Genomic DNA, 19,631 nt, shown 5'->3' with positions numbered 1-19,631 from the left:
CTGTCCGAATCTGCCGCTGGCGGGCCACAACACTAAGACCTTCAGAAGGACCTCAACTTCCCGGAACAAACTCCTGGTGGTGGAAGGGAATCTCAGAGCTTTTGAACTCGTTGCGCTTAAGAAATGTAGAAGAGAGCAGGAAGCCAAGGAGACGTAACTCATCCCTGCATCTTTTAATTAATTTAATTTAATAGAGCTGCAACGGAGGTCTTATAATCCAGCCCTCCGCTCAAGCAGGAGACCCTATTCCTATGAATCTATGACACGAGAGCATTCCCTGCGGACACGCGAGTTATTGCCCCAGCTCAACTCCACCATGAATGCATGTACGCCTCCTGCTGGCCAGCTGATTTTCGGGTCTCTGCCATACATGCGCAAGGGGAGGGACAACAGGGAGACGTCAAACCCCCCCCCCCCCCCGGCAGCCCATTTTTGCTCCCAGGAGGCTGCAGAGAGGCCTACTAAGCCCAAAACGGGACGTGTAGGGGTCACACACGGATGCACATGAGGGGCGGCGTGCACGCACACGCATTGGATTATGGGTGTGTGCCCACACGCACTTTCAGAACAGGACGACAAAAAGGTTCACCCTCAGTGCCCTATACCACTCCAGACAAATGATTGTCCAGTCTCTTCTTCAAAGCCTCCAGTGGATGGAGCACCACAAAATTTGGTCACCTGGTTGTTAAGCAAATCCAGCTTCCCTCATTGATGTTGCTCGCCACCATTGTTAAATGAATCACTTCAGGTGTTCAGTTCGTCACCCGGTTGTTAAGTGAATCCAGCTTCCCTCATGGACGTTGTTAAATGAATCACTTCAGGTATTCAGTTCGTCGCCCGGTTGTTAAGTGAATCCAGCTTCCCTCATGGACGTTGCTTGTTGGAAGGTCGCAAACGCGTAAATCACCTGACCCCGGGGGGAAACTGTGCGACCGCCGTAACTATGAATTGGTTGCCAAGCATCTGAATTCTGATGGCGTGACACACACACCCTCCCCCTGGGATGTTGCAACAAAACGGAACCTAAGCCCACTTTTTTTTGGCACCGTCGTGACCTTTGTCACTAAACAAACGGCCATAAGTCGAGGACTCCCTGTATTGATCTGCCAAAATAGGTCCACGAAATTGAGGTGGGAAATATGGATGACGGGGGGGGAGGGCATCCAGGGGGGAGGGTGGGTGGGTGTCTACTCTGAATTCTGGACCTCTCGCCTCTCTTCTGCTCAAAAAAAACCAGAGAGATGCATCGTTATACGGAAAGCAGGGCCTGATTTGCAATTAATTTGTTGATGCAGCAAAACGCATTGTTTGCAAAAAGGTCAAAAACGGGAAACTCTGGTGGAGAATCTCTTAATTACTCGCGCCGCGTCGAGGAAACGCCGTGAATGCCCAATTTGGAGATGGCTTAAAATGACGGCGGATAGTTTGTGGTTAAAGGAACAGCCGCACAACTGGTGTGGGTGTGTGGGTGGGTAGAGATAATTCAACAACTGGCTCTTAAAATTGGCTCAGCGGCTAAGATTCTAAGCTTGCCGATCAGAAAGGTTGGCCGTTCGGCGGTTCGAATCCCCAGCGCCGCGTAATGGAGTGAGCTCCCGTGACTTGTCCCAACTTCTGCCAAGTTCGAAAGCATGTTAAAAAATGCAAGTAGAAAAACAGGGACCACTTTTGGTGGGAAGGGAACAGCGTTCCGTGACCCTTCGGCATTGAGTCACGCCGGCCACATGACCACGGAGACGTCTTCGGACAGCGCTGGCTCTTCAGCTTTGAAAAGGGGATGAGCACCACTCCCTAGAGTCGAGAATGACCAGCACATATGTGCAAGGGGAACCTTCACCTTTAAAATAGGCTACAGGTAGCGGATGGCTTAGAACCGTTCCATTTAGGGACCGCAAAATTTGAAAAAGAGGACTTATGGCTGTTTTCCACACTTACGAATGTTGCAACCTCCCTGTGGTCACTGGATACCGACTCTTCGCAACTGATTCGTATTTATGACAGTTGCTGTGTCACCGGGGTCATGTGATCCCCCTTTTGCGACTTTCTGACAATGGGGAAGCTGGATTCACTTAACAGCCATGTTCACAATTGAACACCTGCAGCGATTCGCTTAACGACTGAAAGGTGAAGGAGGCGACACTCACTGAACAACCGTCAGAAATTTGGGGCTCAATTGCGGTCGTACCCCGAGGCCAATCTCTGCATTGCCAAGGAGTCTGCTGGAATCACGGACTCGGGATGAGAAGATTTGGGGAAGCAATAGCACAAGTTGTCCTTGACTTATGGCCGATCACTTAACAAGCATTTAAAGTTATGACAGACCTCCCAGGGACTAGTTACAACACAGTTTCCAAGTTCCCATAACCTCTGACCCCCTCCAGATCGCATTTTGGGTGCTGAGCAATCATACCGGATCACAAATAATTTTTATGCGCACCACCAAAATTTTCTCGTGGACCCCCAGTTGGGAGACCGCTGATCTAAATCTTCCAGCCGTTACTCCAAAGGGCACCGTCACCTGAAGGGGGCAGACCCCAAGTTCACTTCCTTTACCAGTGTCACGCTATTGCAATGATGATCGCATCTCAGTTTGCCAACAAGGCACGCAGGGAGGGAGCTAAAACCTGGGCCAGACATCGCGATGTTGGGGTGAGAACCAAGGACATTTTGGCAAGTGTTCACAGAAACCAACAAGACCTTCTCAGAACAATAGCTGGAAAGTCTATTGGACAATGAGGCTGGGAGGTGGAAGAATTTGAACTTTTACTATAGGAGTGTCAGGCCTGCAATTATATTCCTTTTAGAATTTTGGCCTTCCACACTTTCTCTTATTTCATTATGCTGTTTCATTAGTACAGTTGATCGGAGGGGGGAATAGACAGGAGTAGGATTGTGGAATGTATTGTTGTTATTCTTTTCTAGAAGACCAAGGTCATCTTTTGTCTCTGCACTTTTACACCTGACCGGAAGCAGCTGGGTGTGGATGCCAGCGTGGAAGAAGAAGATTGGACCATGTGATGGATTGTGGGTGTGGGGACAAGATCATGAACTTTTAACTGGGTGGGATTCTGATGTCATTTCCAGAATTGGGATTAACACAGATGTGCTAAGATGTCCGATTTATTAAATTGGAACTTTTAAGGATCGTTTTTCCTTGGACTCTGATTTAATTCTACATGAGACTTGGAAAGCTGACATTATCCCAAAGCAGCAAAATTCTAAAAGGAATATAATTGCAGGCCTGACAAGGTGTTTGTTTGCCTGGGAAAGCCCTAGATCTGGTTTTGCCTTCCATTGTGCCCAAGCGATGTACACAATCAAGTTTTCCGTAAAGAGATTGGATTGGCAGTGATGGCTAACTTTTTGTTGTCATGCGCCAAAAGTACGTGCTTGTGCAATAGTGGGCATGCACAATACCCCTGTGCACCCTGCACCCCCACGCATGCGCATGTGACCCCCTGTGCATGCACACACGACCCCGCCCTGTGCCCTATTTTGGTCCTACTAGGCCTAACTGCAACCTCCTGGGAGCAAAAATGGGCCGTGGGAGGGGGGTGATTTGGGGCCAATCACCAGGAGACGGCGCATTCTAGTTCTGCTTAGGCAGGAAAGCCAGCTGGGTGACGTTGGGCCAATCACCAGGAGACAGTGAGTTCTAGTCCTGCTTTAGGGATAAAAGCCGCCTAGGTGACTTTGGGCCAATCACCAGGAGATGGTGAGTTCTAGTTCTGTTTGCACCCTATGCATGCACGGCAGAGACCTGGAAATTAGCTGGCCAGTGGGAGGTGCACGGTGGAGCTGAGTGGGGTGAAAGCTTGCATGTCCACAGAAAGGGCTCTGCGTGCCATTACACAGGTCTCGGGGAGTGCTTAGCGGGCTGTGAGATGCTTGGGAAAATCTTGGCAAAACTCTCCCGAAATCACAACGAAGCCAACCCGGCTGTGGACAGAAACGTCCCTCCACGAAATCCTCCGAAACCAAGCAGGGAGGAGGTTGGTTCTCCCCAAATCCGCAAGAGGTGGATTCCTCCCTTCTCCCGCCGCCTCCCCAACACGCCAGGAGCCTGTCCATTCTGGGGCTCCGGCGAGCGTTTTTAAAAAAAGGAAAAAAAAAGAAGAAATCACAAGCAATAGGTTAACAACTCTTTTTCTCCGGCTTCAAATGAAGAATATCAGAAAGCCGAGGGAATATTCGGCTTTCCAATTTGTACCAACCGCTCCGTGCTCCTTGCAATGTGTGTTTGACAGAGCTGACATTTTGTACCGCTGCGAGAAGGGAGGAGCGGGTGTGACATTTTTATTCATGGTAGCGAACGCCCTTGTAATGATCAGCCTTGGTCGATGCGCTGACTGCAGCAGCCCCGAGCCCTGCGAGAACAAACACACGGCGAAGGCGACTCGGCTGCCTTGTTAGACAGCGCCAGGATCCTAACGAAGAAGCAGCAGCGGCTGGAAAAAAATTCACTGTCAAATCCTCAAGGACCCTGTCAGCGGAGAACTAACGGCATACATTTCTGGCGGAAAAACGCAGAAAATTCACCCGACGCGAGGGAAGCAAAAGGCACAAAGCTGGGCCGGGTTTTAAAAACTTTAACTTCTTTTTTTTTTTTTAAGAACAATAAAAAAAAATCCCTGTCCACATTTCGATGCTTTCCCCTTGTGGGGCTGGTTCCTGAGCTCAAAGACGCAATCCGAAGCAGCCGCCGTTAAGGTGAACACTAAGCTGCATTTGATAACCTACAGGGAAGGACGGTCTGTCCTGCAGGTTGTTGCGTGCATATCAAATATGTTTCCGGCATCGATGGCAGCCCAGAAACCTTCTAGAAATACGAGTGTGTGTTTCTAAAAGGGTGTCACACTTTTAGCTAGGTGAACTTGGCAGTTGCGGGAATCTATTGCGAGATTCCTGGCTATGTCTGGTCAATGTAATCGATGTTCTGACCCAGGCTTCCCAAGAGCATGAAGCAAACTCCTTGTCCCGACAAAACCCCCTTTTATGAATTGGCTGTGAATTCTGCTCCTTCACATCCAGCAAAGTCTTTCGAGGGAGGATTTATGGTCACAGACCTTATCTGGCTTGGAGAGTTGCCAGGCCGATCTCTGCAAAACTTGGCAAGGAATCTCGGAGAGTCACGAACCAATGAAGTGAACTAATTGTCCCCTGCAAACTCCACTCTCCTTTCGCTCCTCTTTTATTCCCTATGGGAAGGGCCATTCACCGTCCACCTGTGGCCTTACTCCCAAGTCAACCCTTGTTCACATCCAGCAAAGTTTTCAAGGGAGGATTTACAGTCACAGACCTTATCTCGCTTGGAGAGCTGTCAGGGCGATCTCTGAACAACTTGGCAAGGAGTCTCGGAGAGTCACCAACCAATTAAACGAACTAATTGTCTCCTGCAAACTCCACTCCCCATTCGCTCCTCTTTTGTTTCCTCTGGGGGGGAGCCATTCACCGTCCACCTGTGGCCTTACTCCCAAGTCCCTCCCTCCCTCTCATCATAATATCCTTCCTTCCTTCCTTCCTTCCTTCCTTCCTTCCTTCCTTCCTTCCTTCCCTCTTCAATCTCCTTTCTTCTTCCTTCCCCTCTTTCCTTCTTTTTCCTTCCTTGCTCTCTTCCCATCTTCCTTTCTTTTTCTTTCCTCTTTCCCTTTCTCCTTCCCTGTCCCTTCTTGCATGCTCAAATGTGAAGGGGGAAACATTTCTCCTTTGGTTTTGGTAGCCCTCTGCCAGGAAAAACGGAGTTTGGGGAGGGGGCATGCGTCCCTCCACCACCTGAGCTTCGTTTTCATTAGCAGAGGCACCATGGCCTGTTCATTTGCTGCTTCCCCCATGGGCCAGATTTAAGCATCCCACAGGCCAGATCCAACTCCTGGGCCTCGAGTTTGACACCACTGACCCACAGGGATGGAGAAGGTGCATATCTGATAGCCAGCGGAGAAAGCAATTGCGAGAACCGTCTGAAGGAGAAAAACGTCAGCTGAATGGTTCATGTTTAAGAAGGAACAAGCATCACAAAAGCAATTTGGCTCCTCCTGAGCAGAACAGGGAGACCCACAAATGAGGGCCTCTCCCCCTCTTTCTACTCCCACGGCAAAAAGCCACAACTCGCCCCACCAAGGCAGCTCCTCTGAAGGCAAGACGTGCAAGGACTCTCCCCAGTAGTAGGAGCCTGCTGGTTTAACAACCGGTTCGGGGATTGCGTGCTTTGAAAGTGCTGAGGCGCAGCAATGTGCTCTGCCAGTGCAAATCAGCTGAGTGTTGTGACCTGCCAGCGGCCAGTGGGGCTGGCAGCAAAGTCGGACAGTGAGGAGGTTGGGGAGGAACATGGGCCAGTCCTGGGGGCTGGGGGAAGCTCCGACGAGGGCAGAGAGGAAGCTAGACAGCAACAAGGCAGAGGAACAGCTGGAGCCTGTTCCCAGTGTGCGCATGCGCAGAGCTGCCAGAAGACAAGAACAACTAAGAAATCAGGGTCGACTTGGGAGTAAAGCCACACCTCAGAGGTGATTGGCCCCTCCCATAGGAAATAAAAGAGGAGCGAAAGGGGAGAGGGCTTTTGCAGGAAACAATTCGTTCGTTCGTTTCAGGAGTGTGAAGATCTGTTCGTGAATCTCAGAGACTCTGTGCCCAGCCTTTCCTTGCACAGCCCCTTATTTGGAAAAATATTTACATGGCCGCTTTCCAAGCTAGATAGAGTCTGTGGTCATAAATATGCCTTTGAAAGACTGTTTGCCAGGCCTTGGCTGAACGTGAATGAGAGGAATTCACGTTCATTTAATAAAAGGGATTGGGAGTAAAGCCACACCTTGGAGGTGATTGGCCCCTCCCATGGGAAACAAAAGAGGAGTGAATGGGGAGGAGACTTTTGCAGGAAACAAATCGTTCGGTTGTTTCAAGAGTAGAAAGTTCTGATGGTGATTATAAGAGACTATGTGCCGAGTTTCGCTTTGCCCTGCATTTGGAAATTAATTACCTCTCAGCGCTCTAAATGAGATAAGGTTCGTGTTGATAAACATTCCTATGAAAGACTGTGAATGAAAGGAATTCACAGTTTTGTAAATAAAAGGGGTTTTGTCGGGATCAAGGCTCTGCTTCTTGCTTTCTAAGAAAGTTGGGTCAGAACACTGAGAAGATATAGGTAAGTAAAGCACAGGGGCGGGGCAGTTGGCCCACCTGGTCATCGCAGCGAACCAGTTCGCTCCCAGCTGACCGTCGGAGCTACTGTTATTCCCAAACCGGCTGAATCCTACCCCTGATCCTCCCGTAGGTCGAAAGGTTGTTTGCAAATGCAGGGAGAAGAAACCGGGAGGCAGCTTCCCAACCATGTTGTGTTGTGTCGGGGAGTGGGAACGACGACAACCGAACGACGACAGCCGAAAAGTGTTTATGCTGTTGTCGCTTCAGCCAGCAGGCGGTTGAGCTCCATCCGCCCTCTTTGTGAGCAGATTAATGACTGCGACCGGTGGGAGAAGACACCCATGACCAACTGTCAACTCCAGTTGGGTGAGCCCCTAATGAGTTAAAATTAAATGTTGCAGTTAGGCTCGGCAACACACACACACACCGCTCGCTCGTCCCCTTCAGTTAATCTGTCACTTAATGAAGAAAAGCGCCTCGGACAGAGACAGCCGGAGCGAGGAGCTGCCGGCTGACTTACAGCGCGCTGATTAAGGATGTTCCCCCCAACCGCAGCCAGTGGACTTCAGCGAACAAAATAAATAGACTCTATGCAAATGTGTTTGTCACTCTGACAGCACAACTCAATTAAGGCCGGCTCTGCCGGGGCTGTGAGCAGGCAGCCGCCACTGCCGAAACTGGGGGGGGGGGAGTGTTGACTGCCGTTGGATTTTGTGCATCGTTTGGGTCGGGGGAGGAAGACATTCGCTCCGAGTCTCCTTCTGCATCTTGGCCTCTTGAAGTGGCCTCTCCGGAACCTCTGCCCCAAAGGGTAATTTGATGTTCTTTTCATTTGGCATTTGAAGGGGTGAGAAGGGCCTTTCCTTTCCTTTTTTTTCCATGTTCTGCACTTCCTTTTCTCATTTTCCTTTCTTTTCCCTTTCCTTCCTTTTTCCTTCTTTACTCCTTCCTTGTTTTTCCTTTCCCTTCCATCCTCCCTCCTTCCCTTGCTTTCTCTACCTTTCTTCCTTTCCTTTCCTTCTTTTTTCTTTTCTCATTCTATACTTCCTTATTTTTCCTTTCCCTCCCTCCCTCTTCCCTTCCTTCCTTCTCTTCCTTTTTTCTTTTTTCATTCTTTACTTCTCCATCCCTCCTTCCCTTGCTCCCCCTTCCATCCCTTCCCTTCCTCCTTCCCTTCCTTCTCTTCCTTTCTTTTTTCATTCTTGACTCCTTCCTCCCTCCTTCCCTTGCTCCCTCTTCTGTCCCTTCCCTTTCTTCCTTTCCTTCCTTCTCTTCCTTTTTCCTTTTTTCATTCTTTACTCCTTCCTTCCTCCCTCATTCCCTTGCTCCGTCTTCCTTCCTTTCCCTTTCCTCCTTTCCTTCCTTTTTCATTTACTCCTTTCTCCCTCCCTCCTTCCCTTGCTCCCTCTTCCTTCCCTCCCTCCCTCTTCCTTTCTTCCTTCCCTTCCCTCTTTTTTCATTCCTTACTCCTTCCTTCCTTCCTTGTTTTACCTTTCCCTCCCTCGCTTTCTCTTCCTTTCTTCCTTCCCTTTCTTTCCTTTCCTTCCTTTTTTTCATTCTATACTCCTTCCTTGTTTTTACTTTCCCTCCCTCTTCCTTTCTTCCTTCCTTTCCCTTCCATCCTTCCCTTCATTCCCTTTTTTCATTCTTTACTCCTTCCTTCCTCCCTCATTCCCTTGCTCCCTCTTCCTTCCCTTCCCTTTCCTCCTTTCCTTCCTTTTTCATTTACTCCTTTCTCCCTCCCTTCTTCCTTTGCTCTCTCTTCCTTTCTTCCTTCCCTTCCCTTCCCTTCTTCTGCCAACCTTTCTGATTGACAAGCTCAGCATCTTAGCCACTGAACTACCGCATCCCTTGGAATGTTATTACGTTATTAAGGGATGTTATTATGACTATATCTCCCCTCTCCCAGTTTCCCACAGTAGGAAAACGTGGCAGGCCTGAAGACCCAGGAATATTTCCAAATGTTACCAAACCTGCCAATGTCACCCTGGATCCCTTGAGTCACTTCTTATCTCCTTGCCAAGAAAGCAATCCTTTAATCACTTCCAACCTTTCAATGTTGCCACTCCACTGAGCCAAGGGTCACCTGATGAAGACTGCCATCGAGGCCAGCAAAATTACCAATGACATCTCTCTCTCCCCCTCGATCCCAAAAAGCTTGCAAAGTTAAATCCATTATTTGTAATGATAAGAAAAGCTGAGCACCAAAGCATGGAGGCCTTTGAGCTCTGGTGCTGGAGAAGACTCCTGCGAGTCCCTTGGACTGCAAGGCCATCCAACCGGTCGGTCAATCAATCAATCAGTCAGTCAATCAATCAGAATAGAGCTAGTCCTAGAGGTGATCTTTAGAAGGCCAGATCCTGAAGAGGAAACTCAAAGACTTTGGCCACCTAAGGAGAAGGAAGGACTCCCTGGAGAAGAGCCTCATGCTGGGAAAGATGGAGGGCAAAAGAAGAAGAAGGGGACGGCAGAGAAGGAGGTGGCTGGATGGAGTCACCAAAGCAGCCAGCATGAGCTTAAATGGACTCCGGAGGATGGTAGAGGACAGGAAGTCCTGGAGGAACGTTGTCCATGGGGTCGCGATGGGTCGGACACCACTTCACAACTAACAACAACAACAATCAAGAATGTGAAGAGAGAAAGAGGGGGAGAAGGAATAGTGGAGAAGAGGAGAAAAGAGAAGGGGAGGAGGAGGGGGGAATGGGGAAGGAGGAGGAGGAGGAGGAGGAGGAGGAAGAGGAAGAGGAAGAGGAGGAGGAGAAAAGACTTCACTTCCAGCAAAGTCTTTTCAAGGGTGAATTGACAATCACAGACCTTATCAGGCTTGGAGAGCTGCCAGGCTGATATCTTCCAAACGCCACGCTGTAGCAGCAATTCCTTGGCAAGAACTCAGGAACAGATCTTCAACCCAATGAATTGAACTAATTGTCTCCTGCAAACTCCACTCCCCTTTCTTCACCATTCACTGTCCACCTGTGGCTTTACTCCCGAGTCGGCCCTTGTTCCTTAGCTGTTCCCTTCTCCTGGCAGCCCTGCGCATGCGCACACTGGGAACAGGCTCCAGCTGTTCTTCTGCCCCACTGATCTCTGACTCCAAAGGCAGCTGATAACTGTCGGACAGCCCTGGCCCCCTCTCAGCTTCTGACACAGAGCCCTCATCCGAGCCTTCCCCAGACTCCAGGACTGGCCCAGGTTCCTCCCCAATCCTCCTCAATGTCTTAGTCTGCCATCAGCTCCACTGGCTGCTGGCGGGCCACAACAGGGGGAGGCAAGATTGGGTGATATTTTCTTCAGCAGGAGGGGAGGTGGCTCCCTCAAAGATGCAAAACGACTGTTGGAAATATCTCATGGACTAGATATACCCCCAAACTTTAGACTGGCACCTGCTAAAACTCCTGTGTCAGAGTGCGCATAGTGTGACTATGCGAGACAACCTGGGAGCCGTAACATCAAACATAATTTTGTCTCTCTCATAGCCTGCAGCACCATGCTCCTCCCCGCCCAGCTTCCGTTGTGCTTTATACAGTCTCCGTGTCAGCAACATTTTACTGCACGCAGCCCCTCTAACATATACACTGTGCAATGCCCCCAGTCCTCCAAAGCCAGAATTATGCTGGCTAATGCTTTTTCATTTCTTCCCTGGTCCCCATCATTCAGGACTGATGGTGGATTAATAATTACACAACTCATCCCTTCGCAGGTACATGTCCATCTTTATACTCCAGGAGAGGTACCGTATTTATCGGAGTATAAGACGCACCCTTCCCCCCCCCCAAAAAAGAGGGTGGAAATCTGGGTGCGTCTTATACACTGAATGCAGCATTTTTGGCCTACCAAAAACACGTCCCCTTTGTAAAAATGGACGTGCAGAGAGTTTGGGAGGCTTGCAAAATGCTCCTGGGGGCTGGACAAAAACGAGCAAAAAATGGGCCGGTTTTGTGCCCCCAGCCCCCAGGAACATTCTATAAGCCTCCAAAAGCCTCTGCATACCCCCCCTTTCTTTTTTTTTTTTACAAAAAAGGCTCATTTTTGCTCGTTTTTGCCCCCCCCCCCAGCACTCTACAAGCCTCCCAAAGCTCTGCGTGCCCTTTTTTTTTTGCAAAAAATTGACCCATTTTTGAAAAAAGTGTACCATTTTTTGCTCATTTTTGCCCCCCACCAGCCCCTAGGAACACTCTACAAGCCTCCCAAAGCTCTCTGCATGCCCCACCCTTTTTTTGTGCAAAAAACGATGCATGCAGAAGGTTTGGGAGGCCTGCAGAATGCAAAAATCTTTTTTAAAATTTACCTCTTCAAATTCATGGTGCATCTTATACTCGGTGCATCTTATAGTCCGAAAAATACGGTGGTTTCCTCTCATTATGCTGACGGAAGCCATGTTGCTTGTTTCCGTTACAAGCACTGACCACTAACAAACCACGATGCACAACCCCTTTGACTCTGGAGCAAGCTCTCAATGGGTTTCTCTTCTCTCTGGTTTCTCTAGTCACTCTGGCCTTCTCCCTGGACTGGGTCCATAGCTCAGTCAGAGTGTATGCAGTGTGACTATGTGAGACAATCCAGGAGCAATAACATCAAACAGAGGTTTATAAGAATGAATAGTGGTTTATCTATACAAAAGAATATACATACATATACTAGGCAAAGGCCAAACAATCAGCAGCTACAGCAAGGAAGAACACACGGAGAGTGAGATATGCCTCAACAGGGCCTCTCTTATAATAGAGACTCTTAAAGTGATAACAATTAAAAAAAACCTGCTGACTCATGGCTACCATTGCATCATCATTACAGCATTGGGTCACCTCTTGAAGTATTTCTCTGACATCCTGATTGCTCCATGTATTGGCAGGCATTGTCCATTGCTGAAGCTTTCCATTTCTTTCTGACAGTTTGTGAAGGTTCAGATTATGAGTGTTTGATCTTCCATGAATTCCTCCCTCAGCATCCAGAGAACAATAGGGTGTAACAGATGTGGGTTCCTACCAGTTTGCACCTATTCGGTAGAACCGGTTTGTCAAATCTACCGAACCGGTTAGAAGAGGTTCCACCAGTGGACCCGGAAAGTAGGCCACACCTACAGAAGAGGTTCCAAAATTTTTGAAACCCACCACTGGTCGTGGATATGATTATTCTACACTATCATGCTCATATTTATAAAACTCAGTGCTTCTGTGAAAGGTAAGGATGACTACTGCGTTTGTGGTGCAATCAGAACATTCCGTGTGTTGAAGTTGTTTTAACGCAAACCAAAGATGCCTTTTAAAAAACAAGTTTACATCATATTCTTATGCATGCCAGTGCTGTGTGTGAGGTAATTTAAGGTGGTTCTGACAAATGTCGTCAGCATCTTCATATCTGGTCACATGGGCAGCAAGCCACTCCCATCCGGTCACATGGACGGCAAGCCACTCCCACAAAGGAGGCCACACCCACAAAGTAGGTTCGAACAATTTTTGAAACCCACCACTGGGGTGTAACCTAGACCAGTGTTTCTTGTTGTCAACCTTGGAGACTTTAAGAAGTCTGGACTTCAACTAACGCTGCCTGGGAAATTCTGGAAGTTGAAGTCCACCCATCTGAAAGTCAACTTAAAGGTTTTAAACTAGTCTTACTACAGGAAGTTACAAGTCATCTCCACAGCTTACCTGGCCAAAGTGAACGGTGATGGGTCGCCGGTCATCTCGGAGTTTGGGGTCCCTCTTTTCAGCCAAGGGAGAGGGCGCCGTTCTTGAGGTCGACTCTTCTGGCATGGTGGAACAGCCATTTTCACTGATGTCCTGCCCAGAAGAATAAATAGAATTACACCACCTTTCATTCTGTCCTGACCGAGGCTTCCTGAGAGCATGAAGCAAACTCTTTGTCGCAACAAAAACCCTTTTTATTAATTTGCTGTGAATTCTGCTCCTTCACATCCAGCAAAGTCTTTCAAGGGAGGATTTATGGTCACAGACCTTATCTGGCTTGGAGAGCTGCCAGGCCGATCTCTGCAGAACCTGGCAAGGAGTCTCGGAGAGTCACCAACCAATGAAATGAACTAATTACCTCCTGCAAACTCCGCTCCCCTTTCGCTCCTCTTTTATTTCCTCTGGGAGGAGCCATTCACTGTCCACCTGTGGCTTTCCTCCCAAGTTGACCCCTGCTCTTTAGCTGTTCCCTTTGTCTGGCAGCTCTGCGCATGTGCACACTGGGAACAGGCCCCAGCTGTTCTTCTGCCTCACTGATGCCTGACTCTGAAGGCAGTTGATAACTGGCATACGGCCCTGGCCCCCTCTCTGCCTCTGACACAGAGCCCTCCTCAGAGCCTTTCCCAAACTCCAGGACTGGCCCATCTTCCTCCCCAATCTCCCTGCTGTCCGAATCTGCTGGTGAGCCACAACAGATTCTGAGGGTGAGGACTCTATGTCAGGCCTGCAGCGGTTCCTTTAAGAATCTTTGGCCTGCCACACTCTCATGAAGAGTGGGGAATAGCAAGGGGTAGAATGTGTTGTTTTCAAAATAATAAAATCCTTTCTAGAAGCTCAAGGTTATTCTTTGTCTCCGCACCTTTGCACCTGACCGGAAGAAGCTGGGTGGAGTCCTAGTGAGGAAGAAGAGGATTGGACCATGCGATGGATTTGTGGGTGTGGGGACAAGATCATGAACTTTAAACTGGGTGGAATCCCAGGAAGTTTTAGAATTGGGATGTCATAGCATGATGCCAACATGTCTCTTTTATTAAATTGGAACTTTAAGGATGACTCTGCCTTGGACTCTGATTAAATCCTGCATGATATTTGGAACGCTGACACTCTATTCAGGATGCTCGTTGCGCTTTCTACAATTTCCCCAAAGCGTGTAATTCTTGTGTATAGGTAATTAACCAGTCGGTGAAAAGCCAGGTGGGTCTACGAGAGCCCGTGGCTTGAGCACAGGACCGAGGGAACATGTATAACGAACCAGGGGAGAATTCAGGCAAGTTAAGGACAGAGATGTTCCACACAATGTCTTCCAAGATTAGAACTAATGAAAAGGCTTCAGCTGTCCTCCGTGCAATGAAGCCAGCTGTGCAGGAAGCTTCAGCCTTAAACTTCTTTGTGACAAATGTCGAGGCACTAATGCCTGGTAAATATAGAGACATGTGACCTCGAGGCCGGGCTGCTTTGATGGCTGACCTCTGACCTGCCCCTCAAGTTCTCCCCTGGTTTAAATACTCTAATGAGGCCGGTAAGCCGATAGCCAATTAGAAAGCATTCTTTGGGGAGCACAGGATGACCTAAACCCCTTGGTCCAACATAACAAAGCATGGACGGACCTTGTGCAAGACAGAAAGAAAAAAAAAGCATAGAAAGCCAAGGTTTTCCACAAGAAGAAGAAAAAATGTGCCACAGAAAAATGAAGGACCTGTAAAAAAAAATTAAAAGAAAAGAAGACTCCCCATGCGGGAAGAGACTTCATATAAACTGGATATTCTCTTCTCTTCTCTTCTCTTGCCTTCCCTTCCCTTCCCTTTCCATCCCATCCCATCCCACTCCACTCCACTCTATCTACTCTACTCTACTTTAAATGAGGTTGTAAATTGGGCCAAAACTCACTTGACAACTGTCTCACTTAGCAAAGGAAATTTGGGGCTCCATGGTGGTCGTAAGCCAAGGACTACCTGTACCACCCTAGATCTTGTTTTTGCCAATGCCTTCTGCAGCATTTAGCTTTTTCTGCTCCACAAACACGGCAATAGAGAATCACACTCGGCTTGCATCAATTAGAATTAGAAAATTACAATTAGAAAAGAGCCAAGGTGGCGCAGTGGTTAAATGCAGCACTGCAGGCTACTGCTAGATCAGCAGGTCAGCGGTTCAAATCTCACCGGCTCAGGGTTGACTCAGCCTTCCATCCTTCCGAGGTGGGTAAAATGAGGACCCAGATTGTTGGGGGCAACCGGCTGACTCTCTGTAAACCGCTTAGAGAGGCCTGAAAGGCCTATGAAGCAGTATATAAGTCTACTGCTATTGCTATTGCTATTGGATATAATCTTGTCTTTGTAGAACTCGGCTAACTCAAGAGAAGGCCCCAGACAAAGGGGGGGACTAGAATAGAATAGAATAACAGAGTTGGAAGGGACCTTGGAGGTCTTCTAGTCCAACCCCTTGCTTAGGCAGGAAACCCTACACCGCTTCAGACAAATGGCTATCCAACATCTTCTTAAAAGCTTCCAGTGTTGGAGCATTCACAACTTCTGGAGGCATGTTGTTCACGGATTAATTGTTCTCACTGTCAGGAAATTTCTCCTCGGTTCTAAATTGCTTCTCTCCTTGATTAGTTTCCACCCATTGCTTCTTGTCCTGCCCTCAGGTGCTTTGGAGAATAGCTTGACTCCTTCTTCTTTGGGGCAGCCCCTGAGATATTGGAAGACTGCTATCGTGTCTCCCTTAGTCCTTCTTTTCATTAAACCAGACATACCCAGTTCCTGCAACCGTTCTTTGTGACAAAGTTGAAGACCATATCTGGTTAGAACAACAGCAAAAAGGTTGATAAAGGAGGACCACGTCGGTGCTGAAACCCCTTGGGAGATACCTCCAAGACCATCATTGAACATGGGAAGTAGGTCAAAAGCTTGTTTGCAGGTGGCCGCAAAAATGCAACCATCTGGAAGGGGAGGGGGTCATGCTGTCCTTCTGTTCTTGCCGTTGACCTGGCCAATTCTACGGAGCTGAGGGTTCAACAGAGGCAATTCTTGTGGCCCGCCGGTGGCCTGCGGAGCTGGCAGCAGAGTCGGACAGTGAGGAGGTTGGGGAGGAACATGGGCCAGTCCTGAGGGGTGAGGAAAGCTCAGATGAGGGCTCTCTCGTTGGAGGCAGAGAGGGAGTCAGACAGCAGTGAGGCAGAAGAACAGCTGGAGCCTGTTCCCAGTGTGCGCATGCGCAGAACTGCCAGAGGACAAGAACAACTAAGAAAGCAAGGTCAACTTGGGAGTAAAACCACACCTTGGAGGCGATTGGCCCCTCCTAGAGGAAACAAAAGGGGAATGAACGGGGAGTGGGCTTTAGCAGGAAACAATTCGTTCATTTGGTCCGGAAAGTTCTGTTCGCGATTCTAAGAGACTCTGTGCCAAGTTTTGCTTTGCCCTGTGTTTGGAAGATAGTTATCTGGCAGCTCTCCGAGCGAGATAAAGTGCGTGTGGATAAACACTCCTTTGAAAGACTGTTTGATAAGCGTTGCAGACTGTGAATGAAAGGAATTCACAGTCGTGTAAATAGAAGAGGTTTTGTTGGGACCAAGAATCTGCTTCTTGCTTTTCAAGGAAGCCTGAGCCAGAGCAGCCATGCTGGGAATGGGCCGTTTCCTTTGACCCACAAAACCAAGAAACGGCACTGCACTCTGTTAGCTGTCCATTTGCGGATGGCTGGAAGGAAGCCGCGGATGCTTTCAACGTCCCATCCCACAAATGAAGACAGGGATCGGGAGGGAGCGCCATTTAATCTTCCACGATCGTATTAGAGAAAGGACCTCCGAGACACCAGGCTGACCTTTGCAGAATTCAAGCCAGCGTCTCTTATTTGCAATTCAAAGCCAACGTTGGAGCCAACCGAGGGCAAAGAGAGACTCTTGATTATCTCCGAGGGGTCACCATTACAATGCGCAGCCAAAGAACAATGGCCTTCCCTCGTCTTTGGTGCATTTTAAAATTTCTCCCGCTGCTGTCACTCCTATTTGGCAACTGGAACCTCAAAGGTGAAATGTAAGATTTAGCCATTCTCCTAAAAAGCGGGACATTTTTCGTCCTAATGTTAAGAAATTGAGAGTGGCAGTGGGCTTGGTTAGATCCTCAAATTAAGTCAGCCAGAAGACGGAGGGACACCAGCCATCTCGGAGCGAAGAGGGGAAGAAGCTCTCGTCTTATTCCCACTCTCTTTCCCGCTGGTTGAATTCCCTCCCTTTCCCGCTGTAATTGAGGGTTATAATCTGGAATTGTATCTCCGGAAGAGAAGTGGGAACTGGTTAGCAATGGAGATGTCACTAGCTTGGGCCTCGAAGGTGGTCCTAGGAAACAGAAGGTTGCTCCTGGAGAACATCTGTAGAAGATCTCAAGGTCCAAGATGATGCCTTGACCACGTTGGCTTTGACAGGATGAAAGAGAGGAGAAGACTAGGAATGGAAGGAAAACAAAGAGTTGGAGAAGGATGCTTTTTCTTCGACGCTTCCTTCAAACGTTCACCCAATGTCTTTTCATTGTCTGATCTAGAAGAGTGTTTTCCATAACTGCTTCAACAGTTGTTCAAAATGGCTCCTCAACCCAGCAGGACCCTCGTTGGGAACTTCACCAGATGTTCTTCAGCGCCTCACTCTCCTTTGCTCCCTTGTCTTCTGCTTTTCCCCTCTTCCACCTGGTCAAAGCCAAGAGCTTGAAGCTGGAGATAACATATGAAGAACGTCTGCAGGAACTGGGCATGTCTAGCTTAATGAAAAGAAGGACTAGGGGAGACATGATAGCAGTCTTCCAATATCTCAGGGGCTGCCACAAAGAAGAGGGAGTCAAACTATTCTCCAAGGCACCTGAGGGTAGAACAAGAATCAATGGGTGGAAACTAATCAAGGAGAGAAGCAATTTAGAATCATGGAGAAATTTCCTGACAGTGAGAACAATTAATCAGTGGAACAACATGCCTCCAGAAGTTGTAAATGCTCCAACACTGGATGTTTTTAAGAAGATGTTGGATAGCCATTTGTCTGAAGCGGTGTAGGGTTTCCTGCCTAAGCAAGGGGTTGGACTAGAAGACCTCCAAGGTCCCTTCCAACACTTATTCTATTCTAACCTTTATTCTGTTATCTTCTTTAGGATCCATCACTTATTTTCAGGTGGGAATAAAGCTCTCCAAAGTGTAAGGCGACCTTCCCCCCCCCCCAATCATTTGGGCTGTCAGATCAGCATGCGCCAGAAAGCGCAAAGAACGGGCACATGCTTAAATCTGGGGAGGAAGCATGCGTGCCACGTGTTTCTTTTGGCTCAGGACCACTGAACACACACCGCAACCACACACTTTTAGGCTTGCTCACAGGAAAGATGGCACCCTTGCAGGCCTCAAGTGGGCAGCCTCCATTCTCTTGGCTGTGTCCCCATTTTTGGGGGGTGGTGGGGGGAGGCGGGGAGCGAAGGAACAGCCATTCCATGTCAGGCCTTAATGTATTTGCTTTTTGTCTGTGAATATTTATAACAGTGGGGGGAAAAATCCGGGACAGCTGGTAATGCATTTTGAAGTGTGTTAACAACACAGCACCAAACGGCTCTCTATTGATCCGTAATGCCTTTTTTCTTTCTTTTCTTCCCCCCACCCCTCTTCCCGGCCGAGCATTTCTTCTGTTTTTCTTTCTGTTTCCCCCACCCCACCCTACCCCTAAATACATACTTCAAGTACCTTTTGCTTCAAGCGAATTTTCACCTCCCTTATTCCCATTTTTGCATGATCTTTTGCCTGCATATGAGAGAGAGAGGGGGGGAGAGAGGGAAAGAGGGAGAGAGAGAGAGAAGAGGGGCTGTTAGTTTAAGAGAGAAACCCCTATTTGGCTCCCGAGACAAGGGGCTTTGCACAGCCCACCCAGGTCCACCTTCTCTGATTACTGAGACTGGGAGTGGGAGGTGGAGAATGGACCATCGCGGGGAAGGCATAATGGGCATAAAAACAAATAAGGAGACAAGAGGTTAAAAAAACAATCTTTAATGAGAGGAAGAGATTTCTGTTGGTGGGAGAACATCCTGGTTTTAAAGCGAGAGGTTCTTATTTTATCCCCTAATTATTTTTTATCTCTGCTGCGTGCTCTCGGCTGGAGGGACTGAGGGACAGTCCAGCTTCTACATCTGCCTGGCCTGCTGTGGAAGAGAAATGCCTGGAGCTCAGACCAAGCGGGAGACACCAGATTTTGGGGTTCCCTGAGGGTTCCCACCAAAAGGACCAGCCATGCAGAGGGCAGGCGGTGCCCACAAGTCCTTTCATCAAAGCTTTGCAGGCACCACGCGAGGAAGGAGGCCAGAAGAAGCTCAGGGCTGATAGACATGAAGGGGTGTCAAACTCGATTTCATTGAGGGCCTCATTAGGGTTGCGTTTGACCTCAGGGGGCGGGGCTGGGGGTGTGGCCAGCTTGACGCCACTCATATTGGGGGCGCCTGTGGTGACCCGAGCTCTCGGCCAGGGAAAACGGGTTCCTGAGCTCCATTTTCAGCCGCAACGGCCTCCTGACACCCTCTGCTAGTAAAAATGGAGCTCAAGAGGGCTGTGGGGCACGCTTCTCCCTAAGTCGTATTGAAATCTTCCAAAAGTGTCAACTACAAAGTTAAATACAGGTAGTTTAAACAACTGGTCGTTTCGTAAACTTTGGAAATGATGACGGGCCTGCCTTGAAGCTACAGGTGGTGGTGGGATTCAGCCGGTTCACACCATTCAAGAAGCTTCTTCAGCTCTGATTGGATTTGGGGGGGGGGGGAAAACGGAAGGATTTATTTGTCCACCCCAAGGATAAAACAC

At 48.7% G+C, this 19,631-nt stretch overlaps 1 protein-coding gene across 1 annotated transcript in view; it reads right to left on the bottom strand.

The window, feature by feature from the left end:
- The window catches only part of DENND1A (DENN domain containing 1A), a 246,138-nt gene that overhangs the window by 26,945 nt on the left and 199,562 nt on the right, over window positions 1-19,631 (bottom strand). The window contains 2 exon segments of the mRNA XM_087704573.1: window positions 12,783-12,914; window positions 18,528-18,584. Of these exon segments, the coding sequence (XP_087560699.1) occupies window positions 12,783-12,914; window positions 18,528-18,584 (189 nt within the window).

The sequence above is a fragment of the Thamnophis sirtalis genome, unplaced genomic scaffold (assembly GCF_051295495.1).
Source record: "Thamnophis sirtalis isolate CommonGarterSnake01/CBP01778 unplaced genomic scaffold, rThaSir2_p1.2 scaffold_2, whole genome shotgun sequence".
Taxonomy (NCBI): Eukaryota; Metazoa; Chordata; class Lepidosauria; order Squamata; family Natricidae; genus Thamnophis; species Thamnophis sirtalis.
This window is presented reverse-complemented; position numbering and strand designations above follow the sequence as displayed.